Source organism: Mauremys reevesii, linkage group 13 (genome assembly GCF_016161935.1).
Source record: "Mauremys reevesii isolate NIE-2019 linkage group 13, ASM1616193v1, whole genome shotgun sequence".
Classification (NCBI taxonomy): domain Eukaryota; kingdom Metazoa; phylum Chordata; order Testudines; family Geoemydidae; genus Mauremys; species Mauremys reevesii.
In genome coordinates this window covers 25,705,107-25,723,609 of record NC_052635.1, presented here as the reverse complement: position 1 = coordinate 25,723,609, position 18,503 = coordinate 25,705,107, and the positions used below count along the sequence as shown (strand labels likewise).

The 18,503-nt window shown below is 45.2% G+C and overlaps 1 protein-coding gene across 13 annotated transcripts in view; it reads right to left on the bottom strand.

Moving 5' to 3' along the window:
* Nucleotides 1–11,913: 11,913 nt before the first annotated feature.
* LOC120380290 overlaps nucleotides 11,914–18,503 on the bottom strand; it is a 39,679-nt gene continuing 33,089 nt past the window's right edge. For all 13 annotated transcript variants that reach the window (XM_039497858.1, XM_039497860.1, XM_039497867.1 and 10 more), the window contains one exon: nucleotides 11,914–13,342. Coding sequence is in view for 9 of the 13 variants with exons in the window: in XM_039497860.1 (XP_039353794.1) it covers nucleotides 12,548–13,342 (795 nt within the window). In the remaining 4 variants the exon portion in view is untranslated. The remainder of the gene's footprint in view (nucleotides 13,343–18,503) is intronic.

Here is an 18,503-nt window from a genome sequence, read left to right as displayed (position 1 = left end):
TTATCTACCCTCACACTGAATCCCTTTGTTCTGAGACTCTCTTACCAGGCTCTGGCTCCATGAATTCTTTCACAAGTATCTGGATCTTGGAGCTGCAGTGGTCTTCACCCACAATTGATAAGAACAGTCACTCCTGGGAAATAAAAACCACAGTGCTCAAGGAAGAACCCTGTAGTGGAGCCCACTGCTGCTCCCAAATTGGTGCAGGTTACTTCTGTGCAGTAAGTGGCATCCAGAGACCTATTGCTGAGGGAGGTATTAGGCAGAAATTAGTCCGTAATAAAAATTTTACAGCAACAACAAAATTCATTGATTTTGTGTTCAGCTACTTCTATGAGGCCTGAGTTATGACAGATTTAGAAGTTAACTGCTGCAGTTTTGGCTTAGTTCAAAAAAACAATTTACGCCGTGGCTAGAAATAAGTGCATCAGTGGAATTGAATCTAAAATTAATATATTTCCTTATCTGGTCCTTTTGGGCAGATCTGACATGGATTTTGGCATCCACTACCTGCTGCACAATTAAATTACAGATAACAGGGTTTAGTCTTACTGGGCTGTAGCTTCTAATGTGATATCAGACTTTTAATACTAAGAGTAGATGTAAGCAGAGTCTGAATGAGCTCTCCCCTGACATCTAGTGATGAGCTGGGGAAGAGGACTGCAGGAGCTGATCTCATTGCATAGGCACACCCACCCTGCCTAGGTGCTCAGCAGGATGGGATTGCTTGCCCAAATGATCACTTTTGGCTGGTGTTGGATCCCTGGTGGAGAGGCATGGTGACTGGCTGGCAGGAAGGGGTGGCGAGTGAGTGCCACAGCAGCAGAGTGCGTAAGGTGCCTCCTTACCCCCCTTCTACCCAGGGTGGGAGATGAACTCTGCAGATAAACCACTGAACTCTGAGGCTGCACTAACCAAAGACAGCAACTGTGAGTTGGGTGTAGCGAAGGGTTGGGCACGTTAAAGTGACTTTTGGGTTTGCTGGACTTAAAAACCTGAGGGGAAAAGGACACTGCCCAACTTACTTGGGGGTGGGTCTTTTGCTCATGGTTTGTGCTTATGAATTCTGTTTGCAGAGTTTTCTGAATGCTGAGTTACTTCCCTCCTTTTGTTAAAAATGTTTTGCTACATTCAGACTGTGTGCTTGCGAGAGGGAACATATTGCCTCTTAGCCTTGGTCTAAGTTACGCAACTTCAGCTACGTGAATAATGTAGCTGAAGTCAACATTCTTAGATCGATTTACTGTGGTGTCTGCTTGTGCCTCTTGCAGTACTGGAGTACAGGAGTCAACAGGAGAGCACTCGGGGGTCGATTTATTGCGTCTAGACTAATCTGACATGAGCCCTGCTGGATTGATCACTACCCACTGATCCGGCAGGTAGTGAAGACATACCCTTAGAGGTGCCCAGGGGGTGGTGTATAATTGTCCTAGGTCACTGGGTGGGAGCTCGAGCCAGTTGTGTTGTATTGTTGAAAAGGAACCCCTAGATATTGAACCCAGCCCTTGTTGCTGCCACCTTTGACTGGCAGAAGGGTTACCGTACATATATTTGGAACTGAAATAACTCAGAGCATAGCTCACTAGACAAATTTATCAGACAGCACCCCCTGGTGTCTGGTACCTGCCTTGCTGTTCTGAGCCTTGCACACAACCCCTCAGTGTCACACACACACAATGCCCCACACAACCCAAGAACCTCTGCATCTCACACACACACACACCTTCTGCCACTTGAAAAGACAAGAACAGTAATCTCCTACTTTACATGCAGCAAAGAATCCTGTGCCACCTTATAGACTTTGTCGGATGCATGTAGTGGAAATTTCTAGAGGCAGGTGTAAATATGCAAGCAAGAGTGAGGCAGACTAGAGATAACAAGATTAGTTAAATCAGGGAGGATGAGGCCCTCTTCTAGCAGTTGAGGTGTGAACACCAAGGGAGGAGAAACTGCTTTTGTAGTTAGCTAGCCATTCACAGTCTTTGTTTAATCCTGAGGTGACGGTGTCAAATTTGCAGATGAACTGAAGCTCAGCAGTTTCTCTTTGAAGTCGTCTTGAAGTTTTTTTGCTGCAGGATGGCTACCTTTAGAGCTGTTATTGTGTGTCCAGGGAGGTTGAAGTGTTCTCCTACAGGTTTTTGTATATTGCCATTCCTAATATCTGATGTACATGACTCTCTTCATTCATAGACTCTAGGACTGGAAGGGACCCCGAGAGGTCATCGAGTCCAGTCCCCTGCCCTCATGGCAGGACCAAATACTGTCTAGACCATCCCTGATAGACATTTATCTAACCTACTTCTAAATATCTCCAGAGACAGAGATTCCACAACCTCCCTAGGCAGTTTATTCCAATGCTTAACCACCCTGACAGTTAGGAACTTTTTCCTAAAGTCCAACCTAAACCTCCCTTGCTGCAGTTTAAGCCCATTGCTTCTTGTTCTGTCCTTAAAGGCTAAGATGAACAAGTTTTCTCCCACCTCCTTATAGATACCTGAAAACTGCTATGATGTCCCCTCTCAGTCTCCTCTTTTCCAAACTAAACAAACCCAATTCCTTTCAGCCTTCTTTCATAGGTCATGTTCTCTAGACCTTTAATCATTCTTGTTGCTTTTCTCTTGACCCTCTCCAATTTCGCCACATCTTTCTTGAAATGCGGTGCTCAGAACTGGACACAATACTCCAGCTGAGGCCTGACCAGCGCAGAGTAGAGCGGAAGAACGACTTCTCGTGTCTTGCTCACAACACACCTGTTAATGCATCCCAGAATCACGTTTGCTCCCCCCCCCCCCAACAGCATCACATTGTTGACTCATATTTAGCTTGTGGTCCACTATAACCCCTAGATCCCTTTCTGCCGTACTCCTTCCTAGACAGTCTCTTCCCATTCTGTATGTGTGAAACTGATTGTTCCTTCCTAAGTGGAACACTTTGCATTTGTCTTTATTAAACTTCATCCTGTTCACCTCAGACCATTTCTCCAATTTGTCCAGATCATTTTGAACTTTGACCCTATCCTCCAAAGCAGTTGCAATCCCTCCCCGTTTGGTATCATCTGCAAACTTATTGGCATAGAAAGTATGCTTATTATCTGAGTCATTGATGAAGATATTGAACAGAGCCGGTCCCAAAACATTCTTGAGAGCAGCTGTCTCACATAGCCCTCCTCTGGTATACTCAGCGTTACTTTTGCAGTTTGGGACACCTGGGGATGTGGTATCCGCAGTCCCTCTGCCTTTCCACTGCCAAAAGCCCTGAGGCCCTTGGAGGCCATTCTGAGCTGAGGCCCGTACAGCTGCCTTCTAATAAAGGAAGAACAGTTTTGTGGCTAATGCACATGATGGAGAGTCACTGGTCCTAACTCCGCCACAGACTCACAGGGCATAAGTGCAAGTCATGGCCATGCTGTGCCTCAGTTTCCTCATCTATCAGATGATGCTAATGCTTTCCCAGACTGGTAGGCGGGTTATGAAGTTAAATAAACGTTTGGTTTAAGGGATACCCTGAGATCCTCCAGTGAATAGGGTACAAGTACAAAACATTAAAGGAAGGCCCTGCTGTCTACTCTTAAAATGCAACCTGGTTACAGCTCTGCTGTCCCCTAACCTGGGCACCAATATGATTATGATTTGTACCATAGACTGGACCTTAGCTCTGGGTATGTCTACACGGCAGTCAGAGGTGTGTAATTACTGCAACGCATGTAGTCATATGAACTAGCTTTGAGCTAGTTGCAGCATGGACTGTTAAAATCCAACCCCCTCCTGGACCCTGGATAGATACCCTAGTGGTCAGCCCATGTTCCCACAGCATCACTGCTTTGTTCCTGGAGCTGGCTAGATCAAATTATCAGGGGAGGCTACATGTGCTGCAGTCACACCCCTTGTTTTTCACAACCAAGCTAAAGTAAAGTATTCATCAGACCAAGCCTTAAAATGGATAAACTTGGATTTCAGGCTTGAGAAATCAAATTATTCATATTCCATAACCAGCAATCCTGAGCCAGCAAAACCACAATACCCTGGTATTTCTCACAGAGTTTTCTATGGCATCTGTTAGCTGACACTTTTCTCCTTTGTAAAAGCGCCAGGTTATTCCAGACTCACAATCCCTCTGCATAGCTCTATACAAAAAAAAGTTACTCTGAAACTACTGGAGTCCACAGTATGGATTTCAGCCATCAGAGGCCAGCCAATGGTAACCTTACACCCATGCATACCACTGGTATAGGCGGGCAAAACCTCAGTAAGCCAGGATTTGGGCCAGTGCAGTTTATCCTGGTTTGAAGCCAGTGTAAGCTCCCCCGCACAAACATCAGCATTTCTATACATCATATCTACAGAATATAGTAGCATGACCAAGCTGTCCGCAGACACCCAAGGCATCTGGTCACCCCACCTGCATAGGGGTGGGAGATTCCACGCTGTGGAAAGCATACCACATACACAAGAGACCATTCCGTTGTGTACATTTTCTAATGTGCAGTTTTATTTCAAATGACTGGAACATCTACCCCCAGTAGCTGGCTGGATCTGCCAAGCCAAAGAACAATGTAATAGTTATCGATTTCAATCGCCATAAGGAGACATCTCCCTTAATACCGCACTGAGATGAGTGGGGCAGTTCACACCTCCTTGGCTCCTGAGGCAAAGCCAATTGAAGTTAGTAGAAAGACTCCCAAACAGGTTTCAGAGTGGTAGCCCTGTTAATCTGTATAAGCAAAAAGAACAGGAGTACTTGTGGCACCTTAGAGACTAACACATTTACTTGAGCATAAGCTTTCATGGGCTAAAACCCACTTCATCAGATGCATGCAGTGGAAAATACAGTAGAAGGATATATACACACACAGAGAACATGAAAAAATGGGTGTTGCCAAACAGTTTCACTTTCTCCAGAACTGTGAATGTCCTTTCAGAATGGATCATTGTAGTGATGCCTCCCAGCAGGAACTTGCTAAATGTAGGGGTTGAAACTCTGGCTTCATTAAAGTCGGTGGGAGTTTTACCATTGACTTCAAAGGAGCCAGGGTCTCACTCATGGTATAGATCAGCTGACAGCATGGAGACCAACAACATAGACCAATGATCATCTTTGTAAAGTCGTGTTTTCAAATGGGAGCTGCATTCCCTCAGTGCTACTCTACGTCACTCTCTCAGCTGTCTATAAGATTCAGGCTTTTTTGTTATCTAAGAGATTTTTGTAGTGGTTCGCTCCTCTTTATAATTAGGGCTCCTAGTTAGTGTGTGAGATTATTATTCCAGTACACATTTCTTTCAAAGGGTCATGATTGATGAAAAGATCATATTAACAAAATCTTACATATGTTACTAATGCATAACATGAAATATGTAATAAGCTAGCATGTTAGTATTATTTATGATTTGTATTGCTTAAGAGTAACACAAAGTGGTTAGATACAAATCATTACCAAAATCTTATTGATTTGTCAGTTTAGGTGTCTGTTTGTTTTTCCTGGATGTCATGCACAAGCAGAATGCTGCAATGTTTGGAGAATGTTTTCCTAAATCAAAAGAAAACAGTCACACCTTTCTATTTAGTTTTGTAAAAATGTTTCCTGCCCTCTTAAAGAAAACCAGAATGTAGGATCTTCACTATTTTCTGACAGGTTCCAATTTAAAATTGTATTTAAAAAATGTGGAGGAGGTTTTGTTTTTTTAAGCAACATCTATCTAAAGGGAAATCTTTTTACCTAACTTCTTAAGATGGATAGAGTTTATTCTGTTATTTTTAAATAAACATTCCCCTGGGGCGACCCTTTATTGAAAGACAGAACGAAGTGAAAAGGACACAATTAAGAGAGTGACACTGAACAATCTGGTTTCACTCTTAACCTGAGTGAAAGTAAAGTAATAACAATGGCATAAATGCAGAGAACACAACGGAAGCTTTTAAATTGCTTCCTGGTTGCTGATGTTACCATTAATAACGAGTCAGAATTTTGTACAAATAGATTTTTTTTCATCTAACAGGTTATAGAAGATTGCAGGAGAGAAAGGAGCCATTGCAGGGAACACCTGTCTACAGATGTAGCAACACTGAAACCACCACTGCCATCCAGTCACAATACAGGTGTCTAGTTAGCAAGCAAGGTAGGACAAGGATCACAGGAAGTTCTGGAGCCACTGCTGATCATCCCAGGTCTGCACAATGAGTTAGAGTATGTCTACGATACAGAGACATCGCCATAGCTATGCCAGCATAACCCCATGGTGTTGACGCAGCCCACACTGACGGAAGTGGTTTTTCCATTGGTGTTGGAAAACCACCTCCCCAAATGATGGTAGTACGTTGATGGAAGCAACATAGCTGCGTCTACTCTGGGAGTTAGGTGAACGTAACTGTGTGGGTCAGGAGTGAGTGTTTCACATCTCTGACCAATGTAGCTATGTTGGCCTAACTTTTAAGTGTAAACCAAGCCTTAGTCTCACCACTCTGTGTTTGTGGTCCTGCTCCAGAACTGCTGATCAGCATCGGGAGATACCAGAGCTATTCGAACCTGCATTAGCTCCAGTGCTCATGTCTGCAGGCAGACTGCATGACCTCATTATGGCCCGCCACTGTCTTTTCAGGGCAACAAGTTGCTGCCGAAATTCCCTCCATTGTGTCATGCCCAGCATCAGCCTCCTGGTTCTGACATGAGAGTTGCATTACAGCTAACAGCTGGAACAGGATCTAGCCCTGAGCTGGATCCATGCCTTGTTACGGGTTGGAAGGGAGGCTGTGGACAGAAATATAGAGCGTACCAAGCTGGAAATGGTTTGCTTTACTGAGTGGGTGGGCTAAGACCACTTCCATCCAGAGGCCCAAAAGGAATATACAGGTTCTCCCACAATGTACTGCAACATAATTCATAGAGCAGCACAGCATCATGCGGGCTATGAACCATAGGATACGCCCCCAGAAGTCTTGGCGCTTCACAGTAGAGAGTGCAGCACCAGGCTGGATGCAGCAATTCAGATTACTCTAAGATCACAATCCCGCTACACATCTCTCTAAGAAAAAAGTGACCATGAAACTACTGGCATCTATGCTGCGGATTTCTGCCATCAGAGCCAGCCAGTAGTGAGTGTGAGTGTGTATACACACACCCCTCTACAACGCAACCCAATATAACACGAATTCGGATATAACGCGGTAAAGCAGTGCTCGGGGGCTGTGCGCGCCAAGGGATCAAAGCAAGTTCGATATAACGCGGTTTCACCCATAATGCGGTAAGATTTTTTGGCTCCCAAGGACAGCGTTATATCGGGGTAGAGGTGTATATGTAAGTGGTCTGAACATTCTGGAAACACGGACCCACTCAAGCCTGAAACATTCCCTGTTATCCTCACAAATATAGTTCAAGCCACAGCACACCCGTAAAATGTACATACCCATGTTTCCCATTGGGCAGTCCAAGTGGGCTTGTAGACATCCGCACCTTGCCTTCAGCCCATGCTCTACCTCCATCCTGCACCTGCTTAGTGTAGAGCTGAACCACCTTCTACCAGCAATCTGCCCATCAGGGGATGCTTGCATAACCCATGGTAGGACAGGAGAGGCAATGTCAACCAAAAAAGCAGTGGGCACAGAGACCATCCATAGCCAGGCCACGAGTACTGCACTTCCTGCAATAACTGTGTCTGAGCCTGCCCATGGGGAAAGGGATGCACAGACTCCAGTCCTGTAAGCCCTACACCATCCTTAGTCCTAGATGTCACCGGAACTGGGGTTGTTCTCCACACTTCCCATGAAAGGGTGGGCACAGGCAAAGGCTTGGGGCTGTGGAAGGTAGTTTGACTAAAGGAATGACATCCAGACTGCCAGACCACAGCCCTGTTCTCCTTCCCAGGCTGTACTTGTTGCATTACCAGTGATTCAGGTCTCTAGTGTAGAGGCAAACACCCATTGGGGTACTGGTCCATAACTAAGGCTCCTATGTGCTACGGTAACAAATACATAATGATAATAATAATACAGCCTTGGTCCTTATCAGGGTTTGGGGCTGTAGCATAGTTTGTGCTTCAGTTAAATGGATAAGAGAGGGATCAATCAAAAGAAAAGCGTCATCACAGGATTTTGTATTGGGTCAACTAAATCAATCTAAAACCACAGCTTTACTTAAACTGGTACAACGTTGTGTGTGGAAACCTGCTAGATTTTCAACTGTCTTGTGGCCAGCTCTTCTGACCATTAATTTCCCACCACGAACATAGAGAGGACCAAAGAAACTTTGGAAACAACTTTGGCTACAGTTCTTCTGGCAGTTGCATTACTGGGACTTTCCACTGAAGGACGATCAGCAGCAATGGAGGCTGTAGACACAATACTGCTTTGAATGGTCTGCAATTTATAATTGCAAAGCAGGTCTGCTAGTGAGGATACTCTACCCAGGACTATCCACCCCAAACAATTCAAGGGTGTTTACCAACAGAGAAAACATTAGACATTCTAATGGCTACATATAATTCTAAAGAAGTATTATATAGTTATAGATAGAGATATATAAAAACAAAGGATATATATCGTGTTCTTCTTTAGAATTTGATGTGTCTCTCTATATATATTTAATTTAATATAGCATAATTATCCACTAGAACTCAGGGAATAAAGCTCCCACTCAATGTATAGAGATCAAAATTGTTGTAAAGTAGCTTCTACCAAGTTTTGTTTAATTCAGCGATTTAGCTATCAATTAAGCAGTCTTTTAATTTAATGAAAATGTCCCCAACTTCAAGCTTATATCAAACAAATCAGTTTAAAAAAAAAAAAACACCCATAAAAGTAACTCCCTTATATCAGAAACTGAAATTACATTAAATACTGGAAGAAACAAAAGTAAGTGTTCTGGAAATGAAAAATTCCTGCCATTGAAGACTGCCCACTCAACTTACAGTTAAATTGCAGTATTTTACAAAAGCTTTAAATTTGATTACGTGAAAAGAAGAAGTGCATTAGTGCAGCTGCATTTTTCTAATAAATTACTGACAAACCTGCCACAACACAATGTATCATTATTATAATCACTACACACAGAAGAATAAATAGAACATAAATCTAGCAAATGCTCCACATTAGTGCTGCAATCTTAATATGCTTTCTGAAACCATCAGACAGTGGCAAGTTAAGCTAAATATAGAACCTCCACACCACTATTAAACAATTATTCTTAGCTTTATGCGCTGCAATTTACTTTGCAATATGCAACTGCACTAATTACTGTGACGTTGTGTGTGTTAGCAAAGCCAATGGGGTAATGCCTATGACAGCGTAGTAGAGCCTGTTTCACATAAGTGCGCTAAAATTACACATTGATCCTTTCCAGCCTCTGGTATTTTTACCCTACCCTGTGTCACTAATATATTCCCCTTGTCCAGGTTTCAGTTGAATAGAAAATTTGACTAATGCCATGAATGTAATTATGCAAAAAGACAAAATTCACCAGTTCCCGCTATCTAATGACCAGGGTCATAGGTGGAATTTCCATGGCTGCTGAAGGTTTAGTGTCTCTCATGGATTTTTTTTTTTGGGAGGGGGGGAAAGGAGGGGGGGGGGGGGAAGTCTTTCATTTAAAGCCAAAATTAAATTTCCAGCCCTCCACTTTGTGAACGTGAGGTTGCGTGAGCTGAGACAGCTGCTCCTGAGCTTCAAACAGACACACTCAGACAATACCGCTGAAAGGTGCTAACCAATGCATTCATCTCTGGAGCTTGAGACTGAATTGTAACAAATTCAAATGCCAGCACTGTTAACTGTCACAGCTCATCACAGTAGAGACTTCCGCTGTGGCTGGATGTCCAGGAAGCCCCAGAGGAACCAACCTTAAAATGTTAAGCAAAATTCCAGTATCGCCAATCTCAAATGTTGAAAAAATAATGAGTTCAGTCCCCAAAATGCCATGAGATTTATAAACTAATTAGATAAATAATAATTACGTGCAGGTTCAGTTCTTTGTTTTTTGGGAGCATTTGGATCACATTTTCATGCGTTACTAGGCTACCATGAGTGCTGGAAAAAACTTTTTTTTTTTAAATGGAAGCTGAGTCTGTAACATGATCACTTGATTCCAGAAACTGGGGATTCAGGTATAACATAAAATATTGCAAAACTCACAATAAAATGATGAAAGCGGGCAATGCTATGACTTCAGTTCTCCAGCCTAAGAAGCCCCTGGTTACCTGGCACGTGCACAGCCCAGATGCAGGCTGCACAGTGAGAAAAGACTTTGTGCTCAGGAACGGCCCTGGCTAGCTATCGGTTGCCAGCAATTGGGCTACTTGCCCCAGTCCTACAGCATCTACACAAGAGCAAACATGGTTTGTCTTGATCACACTAAACCCTGATGAGCTCAGTTGGTGCAACCCTTGCATGCCTTTATCTTCACAGAGGGGTCAGCACTGATTAAGCACCATGGATTGCTGGCTCCTGCTGGCTGCTAAAGGGCTACTCCTGTATAGAAAAGGCCAAATCCTTGGGTGCTGGCCCTGAATGCTAGAACAGCCCCAGATACTCTGTATTACTGCAAGAGGACACAGTTACTGTAACTAAGGGCAGGTCTACACTAAGGGCGGGGGTCGAACTAGGGTACGCAAGTTCAGCTACGTGAATAGCGTAGCTGAACTCGAAGTACCCTAGTTTGAACTACTTACCCGTCCAGACGCCGCGGGATCGAAGTCCGCGGCTCCCCCGTCGACTCCGCCACCGCCGTTTGCAGTGGTGGAGTACCGGAGTCGACCGGAGCGCACGGGGAGTTCGAACTATCGCGTCCAGATTAGATGCGATAGTTCGAACTCCGAGAAGTCGAACTCACCGCGTCGACCCGGCAGGTAAGTGTAGACTAGCCCTAAGCCAGGTCATATAAAAGACACAGCTAAGCAGTCTGTAAAATCTGCTCTCAGAGCAAGAGCAATATCCCAAACTACATGCATGTGTAGGCTGATGCTGGTAAGACCAGGCTTTTGGTATGTTCTGGATCACTGGTACAGAAATACTTGCTCCACTAAAACCCTCCCTTGCATAGACACAGCCCTGGGCTACCCTAGGCTTTTCCCCTTCCAATTCCTCTCTGGAGCAGCTCCACTGGTAACCATATTGGGAGCCCTAGTAGAGACAAGGTGCTGCCATTCTAAACACTATGTCATCTCTCTAGATCCTCCCTTGAGCAGGGTTATGTGCATGCTGGTTAAAAAGTGAGGAGTGCCCAGTCTACCTAAGTGCTAGCACCGGTGGAATTGCATGGCTGCTAGCAATGGTGGGAAATGCCTAGCGTGGATGGACACAGCCAAAATCAGAGGCAATGAAAGCACTGGTGAAGGTGACAGGTCAGAAAATGGAATGTGACTGTAAATGGGTGTAATTTACAACCTAAGGACGCAGAAGCAAATTTTATAAAATCTCCTTAAGCACTTGCAAAGATGCTGGAGCGATTGGATTTCCCATTTCTCTGCCATGTAGGCTATGGTCCTTCAAAGGTACTGCACAAACTCCCCAGGTCTAATAAGCCCCTGGATCAGTACATGGGGCTTTAGCAAGCCTGATGGAGGGTTGTGTGCATACGTGGCACACACTTTGGCAAGTGACAAATTCACCCCATAAGATCAGCAAACTATCTGGCATCAGACTGTACAGAGGGCCAGCGTAAGATCTATTTAATGCACTAGCAAAACAGATTATGTGACATGAATAAAAAATGGGACTGATTTTGGATGCTTTGAGGAAGAGGTTTGCAAGAAGGAAGAGTCTGAGGCCTAACAATGGTTCCCAAAAGTTTAGATCAAATCCAATCAAAATGAATTTGCACAAAAATCTGAGAACTAATATGTTATTAAAACTACACACGGGGCATTTACAATGACAAGCTTTTATACAATTCAGGCAAACACATTTCACTGGTAATAAAACCAGTCTGAATGCTTGAAAGCAGTTTGCACTTTTATTGAAGAATAGTTTCAACAAGGACTTTATCATAAAGCCAGAAGGAATGAGACAGTGGCACAGTGATCTCGCCTGCAGAACTTGCTCTAGTCACATTCATTGGACTCATTTTGTGGTCTCTCCAGCCTTTTGTTAGGATCATTGTTTTTTTGTTTCATGCCCTTATTACCAAAGTACGATTATATTTCTCTCAGCACACCAATAACAGTACTACGAGATCTGTAGACCTGATTCCTAGTAATTTTTACCTGCACCAAGAAGGTATCCGACATTAACATGCAAAAAAACCCTTCAACCATCTAATCTATTGAGACATGTATGTAATGCTCATCACCGCTGGCATGAAGGTCTTATCAGTACTTGGAAAATATCTTTTGGCAGCACTGTTCCAGTTACAACATGGAGTGGTCAATTGTGATAAATCTGTGGCCTCCCAAAGACCAAACACATGGGATTTGTACCACACTGACTGCCTGTTCCTGATGTCATAACTCAGGCACTGTTCCCATTGGAGCCATGGGGAGATTCCCAGTGCTGACTGGTTTCCTGGGATTTCCTTTACTCTTCTATAGGAAGGATCCAAAGCTCGGGTACTGGGGGAGCTGTGCTGTTACATCTGCCCTGTAGACACAGCCAGGCTTCTGCTCTTCCGGGATCGCATGAGGCTGTTGATTTGGATTTTGATGTTACTATAGTCTTTACCTGCCAGCTTTGGTTTCCACCTCTTTGCTGCTTTGAACGCTGCATTCACCAGATTGGGTGACAGGGCAGCTTTCTGGTGTGTGCCAGACACATTGGCCTTTCCCCGCCACTGCTGGTAATAATCCTGCGGCATCGTGTGTCTGAACACTGCCAGGGCATACTTGGCAATGTCACCTTCAGCCTCCTCAAACAGTCTCCTGTCCTCCTGGGGGGAGATGCGCAGGAGGGAGCTGTCAGGGATGCTGGCTGCTGCAGGAGGGTTATGGGGCAGGGACTGTCCCTCAGGGGTAGATGGAACCTCTCCTGATTCCACAGCCTCAGTGTGTCCAGCTGGCAAGTCAGTTCCAGTTCTCCCACAATCCATTACCCTCATTTCATCCATCTCTGCCAGGGGTATCTGGATCTCTCCCACCTTGGGAAGCAGGAGAGTGCCTGTGGAGTGGCCAGTCACATCTGGGAATGGGGCTTGCACGAGACCAGCCAGTCTGGACTCCATTGTGGACACTTTCTTTGTCAAATCCTGGACACGCTCACCTAGACTCTGATTCTCTCTTATCACTTCCTGCAGCGCCTGGGTCAGTAAGCAGACAGTTGTGTTCCCACGTGGCAGCGACGGTTTGAAAAAGATGCCTGCAGGTGGTGATTCCCCCATCCTGGGCAAATCCTTCTGGGGGGCTCCACTCTCAGCAATAATTCTTTGCAACTGAAACGCATATAAATAATGTATCAGATTAGCGTGCAGCCTGCGTGAAGCGCTATAGTCCATACACCTTGTGTTTGGTGTGTTTAGGGTCCTAATAGGGGTGGGGTGGGCGACAGGAACACACAACATCTATTCACCCAGGCCAGTGTCCTGCAAGCACTTACACCTGTTCTTCACCTGATGTACATGCACAGTCCCATTGTATATGCTTGCAGGATTGGGCCACAAGCTGATAGAGGACAGGCTCCCATTGCATTACTTGGTTTGCAAAGGGCCACACGGAGGAGCCAATGCTGTCTCAGTCTGTGATTTCAACACCAGCATCACTGCCTACTGCTCACTCCCTGGTAGCACAAGTACTACTTAAGCTTGGCCTGTACTAGCCAAAGCCCCAGTTTCTAGCATGGGGGAGCCAATAGAGGGAACAGCTGAATGCTGCCTGTCTACGGCTATGCTTGCGGTTAACCTGCATCCAGCACTGGTTTGGCTGCAGACACAGGTATAATTTGTGGAGTAGAGCAGCCCTGTAAAGTGGAGAGATCAAGTATAAGTAGGTGGGAGGGTAAAGGGACAGGTCGTCTGCCTCGTTATAGTTCTAAGAATAGCAACCACAGCCTCCCTGCAGAAATCTTGGCCCATTCCCAACATGTGTGTGCACCTGTACGTATTCAGAGCCAGCACAGATCCACCATCATGGCATGGCCAGGAGTGCAGGGAGTCCTGTGTATGTGCACTCCACCGCCTCCACTCTCCAGTCATGGAGGGTTGCTCAGGGGTGTCTGCAGCACCAAAAGGCCAGTGGGAATCCCCGCTGGTTGGTTTGGGTTTTAGTTTTGGAACATAATTTCCTCAAAGGAACGTTTCAGTCACTGCTGAATTACACATCAGATGTAAAAAAACCAAACAAACCAAACAACAATGATAGGGCTAGAATTAAATCGTTTTATGACCCTAATTTAAACAATCTGGGTAAATTAACATGGCTGAATTTTTGCTTATCTGAACAGTGACAGTAGGCTGGTCAATTTCAGTAGTTTTAAGTCAATTTCATATCAATAGCATACAGCCCCAATTAACTTCTCCATTCTAACAATGATCCTTTCAAATAAGAAGAATATTTAAATAAAAAAATAAAATAAAAATAAACTGCATTCATTCACTTAATGTCATGAAAACATTTCTATTTATATCAGGGATTTTTACCCAGAAATTGATACAGGCTTCTTTAAAAAAATAAAATAAATAAATAATTTTAAAAAAAACACACATGGGGCCAAATTAAAGAGAACCCTAAAAAAATGAGGGTAGAGTGAGGCACGTCTATCTCCCCCTAAAAGTGAAAATATTCCATGATGATTTAAAGAATCGTTCCTCTGCAGTATTTACAACTCTAACATTACAAGGTTTAGCTGGTGTGAGAGAACCAGGAGGAAAACTCACTACCGTTTTTACTCTGGGCAAGCTAAGAGAAAGGCATACAGGAAACAGCATAAACAGCTAAAAGGAAACTAGTTTTTAAAGTTGTTTAACTGCTCTGTAATGAACAGCATAAGATTCATGTATAACATTTACTCCAAAGAAAAGTGCATTAAGAAAATATTTATAAATACACCAATAGGTACATCTGATTACAGATAGGAGGGAGTCATTGACAGAATGCCTGCAATATCACATAGGAAGCAGATAGTCTGGTAGAGTAGGACTTAAGGAAATGAAGCTCCAAACTGAATGCGTTAGAAAACAGAACTTTCACAGCTGTTTTAAAATAATTTAGTTTACAACTTTGAAAGTTCTGTTAGCTGCAAATATCTCCTGCATTTCTTTGCAATCGAATAGACACAGCAATTTCTGATCCCTTACTCTACATCAGGGGTCAGCAACCTTTCAGAAGTGGTGTGCTGAGTCTTCATTTATTCACTCTAATTTAAGCTTTTGTATGCCAGTAATACATCTTAACGTTTTTAGAAGGTCTCTTTCTATAAAAGTCTATAATATATAAACTAAACTATTGTTGTATGTAAAGTAAATTAGATTTTTATGATGTTTAAGCTTCATTTAAAATTAAATTAAAATGCAGAGCCCCCCCCGGACCAGTGGCCAGGACCCAGGCAGCGTGAGTGCCACTGAAAATCAGTTTGTGTGCCGCCTTTGGCATGCGTGCTATAAGTTGCCTACCCCTGCTCTACATTTTCAGGAAAAAAGGTCCTGTTGGGGAGGAATCAATAAATTGGCTGCTTCTGAAAGACCTGAAGGAGAGCTCTGTGTAGCTTGAAAGCTTGTTTCTTTCACCAACAGAAGTTGGTCCAATAAAAAATATTACTTCACCCACCTTTTGTCTCTGAGACCATTCAGTTATGGAGAAGGTAACGCAGTAAAGCGTTTTGAGAAGGAATCATTTTAACATGCAGTGAAACCTACCTAAGATCATTTATACTGCAGTACTGCCCAAAAGCCATAACCTGTTTGGGCCTCATTGTGCAAGGGACTGTATAAATTCATACAAAAGAGCAGTCTCTGCCCCAAAGGCAATAAACAGACTTTTCTTCGTGCCCTAGTGGCTGCTTAAGTTATGCTGTATATTCCAACTTAGTTTAGGATTCATCTGCCATTTTCATTTTTAAACAAAGGACACGTCAAATTTGTCCTGCTTGGTTTCAAAACGCCAGTGAAATGTATTGCTATGACAACCCCAAACCTGTACCATTAGGAAACAAAGTTAAACTGAATAGAAACAGAAGTGAGAGGCCTTTGCGCTTTGTTCACCTCAGACAGCTATATCCCGAAGGCAGCCAGTTTCCCCCAGTCCCTTGCCCAAACCAAACTCACAGTGGGGTAAACAATACTGCAGAGAGACGATTACAGTATAGATACTGGAATAAAGAAATAGCTCATACCTTGCTCACCCAGAACAGGAGGGACAGCCACAGCAGCAAGACTAGCAACAGGACTCGAGTGCTCTGAGGCCACAGAGGAACTGACCAAGGTAGTTGGGCTTTATACAGGACCAGGCATTCTATGCTCCCATTCTGATGCAATCATGTCACCATTGGCTGGATTTGAATCCTGGGGGCAGGGCTTCCAGAAAGTAACCAACATGCCGGAAGCTAGAGTTTTTACCCTTTTATCTCAGTTCTGAGGTGCTTCCTGAGACAAACTGCTATTGACAGTAGATTTGGCTCTCTTGGACAATAGGTTTAGGGGCTGAGTGGCTTGGAAAAGCCACTTTCACTTACGCCTCTAATGTAAGAGCCCAAGACAGTTATTTTTACTTGGACACTTTGTGACTCCTTCAACCCATCCTTGTTTGCTCAATGTGCCACTCTCTTTACAAACCTCCAGCAAGGCCATGTTCTCGCTGCTTTGCAATCCTTGCACAAAGTGACCGTCCCATTAGCCACAGGGTTTGTTAATCACCGTATCTGTTACCCCTGCAAGAGACCTGGACATTCCCAAACTGTATTCAGCCCCGAAGATAAACAAGCAGTGGAGATCCTTTGTCTGAGCTTTAAGTCAAGTCCTTGGAGCAAGGATATGGAGCAAGAGTTTTGGCAGCCAGGATATTGCTTTGTCAGGGCTCCTTTGAGGAACATTAAACATGGGCTGGTTTTGCTGAGCCTGAAATTTTGCATTCTGAGAACGCAGTTAACAAGGGAACAAGCCCCGGAGTCCAATATTTTCTTATGGGAGTGAATGAACTGTTGGTGACCCAAGGGAGTGAGAGAAGCAGCCCGAATCTGAGAGTGGAGGTTGCTATCTGGGGATGGTAGTCCAATCTGACAGGGATTGGCAGGCCCTGGTACTGCGGCCTGGCTTGAACCAGGCTGTCTTGCTGAGCCAGTGAATTAGAAGCAGCGGCGGCTCTAGACATTTTGCCGCCCCAAGCACGGCGGCATGCCGCGGGTGGCACTCTGCCGGTCGCCGGTCCCGCGGCTCCGGTGGACCTCCCGCAGGCATGCCTGCGGAGGGTCCACCAGAGCCGCGGCTCCACCGAAGCCGCGGGACCAGCGGACCCTCCGCAGGCACGCCTGCGGGAGGTCCACCAGAGCCGCGGGACCAGCGGACCCTCTGCAGACATGCCATCGAAGGCACCCTGCCTGCCACCCTCCCGGCGACTGGCAAAGCGCCCCCTGTGGCATGCCACCCCAAGCACGCGCTTGGCGTGCTGGGGCCTGGAGCCGCCCCGATTGGAAGTTGGGGATAAAGAGCCTGGGGCTCACCTCACTTTATGGGACGGCAGGGGAGCCAGAGTTGGGATGGGAGGCATGGATGTGGGTGAGGGACACAGCCTCCTCCCCCTGCATGCCCTTCCCCTGCCTGGTATCCCTGGGAATCCCCACAGCAGGTTGGGGCTTTTCAGACCAGGTGGGGGCAGGCTGGGAGTAGGCAGTTTCCATGGCTTTCTTCCCTCCTAAGACATTGGGCATCTCAGTGCAAAGCTATTCTGGAGATAACATTGCTAGGAGCAGCAGTGACTCCTCTCCAGGCCTGCTGGCCTGCTTCAAGGAGAGGGGAATGAGGAGGGGTCCAGAAATGGGCAACTGTAGAAGTGGGGCAGGATTGAAGTTGGGGAAAACTCCTGAGGGATTCACTCTTTGCAGAGATCTGTCAAGATCTCAGCGGTACCACGAGGTTTCCAGGCTGCAGGCCCTACTCCTGCAGAGGGACCAGTGGAGAAACCCTGCCCCATGCCCAGAAGTGTCCCCTCTGACCTCTTCCCTGAAATGCAGAATGCCAGTCCCTGTTAATCCCCTTCACCATTACCATCTTCAAAGCCCTCCCCAGTCCTGGGACCTAGGCCCTGTCTGCCATCAAGGCCAGTCTTAACAAAAACCACACTTCTCCCATGATGCTGACCAGCAGCGAGAATGGCACAAACAGTCCCCTACCCATCTGCCAGCAAAGCCACCCCCCTATATACTTCCTAATCCACCTAGGCCTGCCTATTAGGCTTCAATCCTGCATGAGGAGCTCTAGTGCAGATTTGGAGCCTGTGAAGAATCTGATTAACATGGCTCCACACCACTCAATCTAGTTGCAAGATGGGCCCTTGGGCTGTAAGCTCTTTGGGCAGGCTTGGCTTTTACTTCCCTGCCTCATACAGCTCTGTGCACATTGCTGGTGCTAACCAAATAATAGATGCTGCAAAGTTTCCAGCTGACTT